Source organism: Palaemon carinicauda, chromosome 4, assembly GCF_036898095.1.
Source record: "Palaemon carinicauda isolate YSFRI2023 chromosome 4, ASM3689809v2, whole genome shotgun sequence".
In the NCBI taxonomy this organism is placed as follows: Eukaryota; Metazoa; Arthropoda; class Malacostraca; order Decapoda; family Palaemonidae; genus Palaemon; species Palaemon carinicauda.
Genome location: NC_090728.1, coordinates 63894275 through 63899698, shown reverse-complemented (window position 1 = coordinate 63899698; position 5424 = coordinate 63894275). Strand labels below are relative to the sequence as shown.

Here is a 5424-nt window from a genome sequence, read left to right as displayed (position 1 = left end):
ATTCTTTGAATTCTATTTTAAGCATTCGAGTAGGGTTTTTTTTTTTTTGCTCTTCAATTCTTTTTTCCTTCACTAATCCTGGAATCAATTGCTGGAATCAGTTGCTGGAATCAATTGCTGGAATCAATTCTTGGAATCAGTGGGGCATTTATGACATTCTTTGAATTCCCTTTTATTATGCTTCCAGCAGGATTTTTTTGCTCTCCAATTCTATTTTCCTTCACTAATCTTGAAATCAATTGCTGGAATCAACTCCTGGAATCAGTGGGCCATTTATGACATTCTTTGAATTCCATTTTATCATGCTTCGAGCAGATATTTTTAGGCTCTTCAATTCTATTTTCCTTCACTAATCCTGGAATCAATTGCAGGAATCAGTTGCTGGAATCAATTGCTGGAATCAATTCCTGGAATCAGTGGGCCATTTATGACATTCTTTGAATTCCATTTTATCATACTTCGAGCAGATTTTTTTGGCTCTTCAATTCTATTTTCCTTCACTAATCCTGGAATCAATTGCAGGAATCAGTTGCTGGAATCAATTGCTGGAATCAATTCCTGGAATCAATGGGCCATTTATGACATTCTTTGAATTCTATTTTATCATGCTTCGACCAGGTTTTTTTTTGCTCTTCAATTCTATTTTCCTTCACTAATCCTGGAATCAATTCCTGGAATCAATTGCTGGAATCAGTGGGCCATTTATGACATTCTTTAAATTCCCCTTTCTTATGGTTCGAGCAGGTTTATTTGCTCTTCAATTCTATTTTCCTTCACTAATCCTGGAATCAATTCCTAGAATCAATTGCTGGAATCAATTCCTGGAATTAATGGGTCATTTATGACATTCTTTGAATTCTATTTTATCATGCTTCCAGCAGGATTTTTCTGCTCTTCAATTCTATTTTCCTTCACTAATCCTGGAATCAATTGCAGGAATCAGTTGCTGGAATCAATTGCTGGAATCAATTCCTGGAATCAATGGGCCATTTATGACATTCTCTGAATTCTATTTTATCATGCTTCGACCAGGTTTTTTTTTTGCTCTTCAATTCTATTTTCCTTCACTAATCCTGGAATCAATTCCTGGAATCAGTTCCTGGAATCAGTGGGCCATTTATGACATTCTTTAAATTCCCCTTTCTTATGGTTCGAGCAGGTTTTTTTGCTCTTCAATTCTATTTTCCTTCACTAATCCTGGAATCAATTCCTGGAATCAATTGCTGGAATCAATTCCTGGAATTAATGGGTCATTTATGACATTCTTTGAATTCTATTTTATCATGCTTCCAGCAGGGTTTTTCTGCTCTTCAATTCTATTTTCCATCACTAATCCTGGAATAAACTCCAGGAATCAATTCCTTGAATCAGTGGGCCATTTATGACATTCTTTGAATTCTATTTTATCATGTTTCGAGCAGGTATTTTTTGGCTCTTCAATTCTATTTTCCTTCACTAACCCTGGAATCAATTGCTGGAATCAATTACTGGAATCAATTCCTGGAATCAGTGGGCCATTTATGACATTCTTTGAATTCCCTTTTACTATGCTTCCAGCAGGTTTTTTTTTTTTTTTTGCTCTTCGATTCTATTTTCCTTCACTAATCCTGGAATCAATTGCTAGAATCAATTGCTGGAATCAATTCCTGGAATCAATGGGCCATTTATGACATTCTCTGAATTCTATTTCATCATGCTTCGACCAGGTTTTTTTTGCTCTTCAATTCTATTTTCCATCACTAATCCTGGAATCAATTCCTGGAATCAGTGGGCCATTTATGACATTCTTTAAATTCCCCTTTCTTATGGTTCGAGCAGGTTTTTTTGCTCTTCAATTCTATTTTCCTTCACTAATCCTGGAATCAATTCCTGGAATCAATTGTTGGAATCAATTCCTGGAATTAATGGGTCATTTATGACATTCTTTGAATTCTATTTTATCTTGCTTCCAGCAGGATTTTTCTGCTCTTCAAATCTATTTTCCTTCACTAATCCTGGAATCAATTGCTGGAATCAATTGCTGGAATCAGTGAGCCATTTTTGACATTCTTTGAATTCTATTCTATCATGCTTCCAGCAGGTTTTTTTAGGCCATGCATTATTTCCTATTTTTGATGTTAGGAATCTTTTTAAATTTTTCTTTCGTCTGGTTTCCATATCCATTTATTACCTTCACTAAAATCGAAGAGCTTGCGAGGTATATATTCACGCAAGTCTGTTTCGTCTGTTTGTTAGTTTATTTGTGAGCTACTTTAAACAAAAACTACTGTATCGATTTTGACCAAACTTGGTATTCATACTGGAATTGAGTCAAAGATGAATCTGTAACATTTTAGATTTAGTACATGAAAGTGCAAGTACACAGCAGTACTTTGAATATAATCGTAATGTTAATTAAATGGCAAATATTCTGTTAGTTAATGTTTTTGTTTGTGAACAACATTACATAAAAACTATTGAACCAATTTCATCAAAACTTGGTGGATAGATGGGGCAAGACCCAAGGACAAATCCATTAGATTTTAAAGAAAATATATCGAAGTACAAGCACGCAGGGGAGGTAAGGGCAAAATAAGACTACTTGGCGTGGCGAAGGCATGCTCTCTACTAAGTACCCCTCTAGTTACCTCCGCCATTAAAGTTGGAAGAAGGTTATGTTTTACCCACTGTTTGTTTTTGTTTGTGTCTGCGTGTGTGTGTTTGTTTGTGAACGGCTTCCTAGCCACAACTTTAATCCTAGAGATGAAACTTGCAGGGATTAACTTTTATGTAAAATGCTGGAATTTTTTTATTTTGAGAAGGTCAAGGTCAAAGGTCATGGTCACGGTCCAGCAAAATGTCTAGTTCACGTAATCAGCCATAAGTTTGGACATCGTTATCACAGAAACTTCAAACTTGTTTCATATTTGAGTGTATGAAAATTCACGCCAATTAATATATGTTGAGGTCAAAGATCAAGGTCAAGGTCGAATAAAAGATCAAGACATAAGCTGCTGCGGCGGAGGTCTGTGTTCTACTGAGAACTCAATTTCATAGAATGTCAGATACGTGTATCACTGTAAGAATTATTAGTTAAAAATTGGTTTATTTTTTAGTGTATGAAAATCCACGACAATTAATACATGTTCAGGTCAAAGATCAAGGTCAAGGTCGAATAAAAGGTCGAGAAATAATCTGCTGCGGCGGAGGTCTGCGCTCTACTGAGAACTCAAATTTTTAGAATTTTACACAGGTGTATCGCTGTAAGAATTATTAATTAATCGTGAATCATATATTACTTTCCATACAGGTGAAATAAACGTCTATAAAGGATTGAAATATTGGAAGAACATTGCCATTAATGATATTTCCATTTATTGCTGGAAGCAAATTTTGATCCGGATTGATTTCAATTTGATAATGTATATCAGAAGGCAATTAATCATCGTAAGAATGAAATGAATATTAGTGTGAATTGATTTATACATTTTTTAATATGAAGATTACCGAACCTTTAAAACGACTGAATGCTATGTTTAAAGGCCGCTCGTGAATGGCGGGGGTGAGGGACAGGGGCATTGACCTATGAAGCAGGACAATGTCCTAGAGACTGGACACACACATATATATTATATATATATATATATATATATATATATATATATATATATATATATATATATCTATATATATATATATATATATATATATATACATACATACATATATATATACATATATATGTATAAATATATATAAATGTATACACACACACACATATATATATATATATATATATATATACATATATATATATGTATATATATGTATATATATATATATATATATATATATATATATATATATATATATACATATATATATATATGTATATATATATATATATATATATATATATATATATATATATATATATATATATATATATATATCCCTGGCTCATTCATGCAAGACCAAAACTAATTGCTCATGTATCGTAAACTCTTTATATCATGAAAATCAGTTACATAATTTTAGCCTGAATTATGTATATCCCTTACCCATTCATGCAAGACAGAACCTAATTGCACATGAAACGTAAAATCTTTATATCACTAAAAAGCAGTTACAGAGAGAGAGAGAGAGAGAGAGAGAGAGAGAGAGAGAGAGAGAGAGAGAGAGAGAGAGAGACACGACTCACCTGGTATCGATCCAGAGCTATAGCAGTAATGGAGATCGTGGAGACGAAAGTTGACGTCGCTTGCAGCGCTCCAACGAGTTTGCAAAGGAAGGGATGATCCCCGAGAGGCCAGTACTGGGACAGTATCTCGACCAGCGTCAGCGGCATCGTCACAGCGCACAAGAGCAGGTCGGAAATCGCTAGGTTGATGATGAACACGTTGCGAGCCGTTCGCATCGTGGGCTTCCGGATGACGGCCACGACGACCAGCGAGTTTCCAGTGGCTCCGAGGATGATCAAGAAGCTGTAGGCCACGATGAGGCAGTAGTAGGCCACGTCATTCACCCTCCGGTTCCGCTGGAACTTCTTGATGAGGTCTATATTCAGGCTGTCTGAGGCATTGAGGAGCCAGGAGAAGTTCCTCGCGAAATTCGTAAGATTACTATCCAAGTTGGTGAGAGTGAGGAAATCGTAAGAGGCGTCCTGGAATTCCAAAGTGGCCTCGTCGAAGCCAGCTGTTGCGCTGGGTGGGATCTCCGGGGATCCGTTGACTGGAGACGACACCATGATTTGATCCGAGGAATTCCAGGATTCTAGAAAGCTGCGAAGCATCATGGAGACGGCAATTGTGTCTTTCATTCTTCGTGTAGGCCTTTCATCAGTTTTTTTTTTCTCTTATTTCAAATAGCTTTTAACCATTCACAAAAATGAGAATATGAATTTTTTTTCTATTTCCTCTTTTTCTTATCTTAAGTTCTAGTAGTTTCTAGCCATTCAGAAAAATGTAAATATGAAAGTTTTTTCCATTTCCTCTTTCTCTTATCTTAAGTTCTGGTAGCTTCTAGCCATTCACAAAAATTTGAATAGGAAAGTTATTTTTCTATTTCCTCTTTCTCTTATCTTAAGTTCGAGTAGCTTCTAGCCATTCACAGAAATCAAAATATGAACGTTTTTTTCTATTTTCTCTTTCTCTTATCTTAGGTTCGGGTAGCTTCTAGCCATTCACAGAAATTTAAATAGGAAAGTTTTCTATTTCTCTCTTTCTCTTATCTTAAGTTCGAGTAGCTTCTAGCCATTCACAGAAATCAAAATATGAACGTTTTTTCTATTTTCTCTTTCTCTTATCTTAGGTTCGGGTAGCTTCTAGCCATTCACAAAAATTTAAATAGGAAAGTTTTTCTATTTCTCTCTTTCTCTTATCTTAAGTTCGAGTAGCTTCTAGCCATTCACAGAAATCAAAATATGAACGTTTTTTCTATTTTCTC

General features: G+C 35.1%; 1 protein-coding gene across 1 annotated transcript in view; it reads right to left on the bottom strand.

Annotated features, from left to right (window-relative positions):
- LOC137639983 (neuropeptide F receptor-like) overlaps positions 1–4824 on the bottom strand; it is an 86062-nt gene extending 81238 nt beyond the window's left edge. The window contains exon 1 of the mRNA XM_068372324.1: positions 4181–4824. Coding sequence (XP_068228425.1) covers positions 4181–4798 — 618 coding nt within the window. The 5' untranslated portion in view covers positions 4799–4824. The remainder of the gene's footprint in view (positions 1–4180) is intronic.
- Positions 4825–5424: the final 600 nt, after the last annotated feature.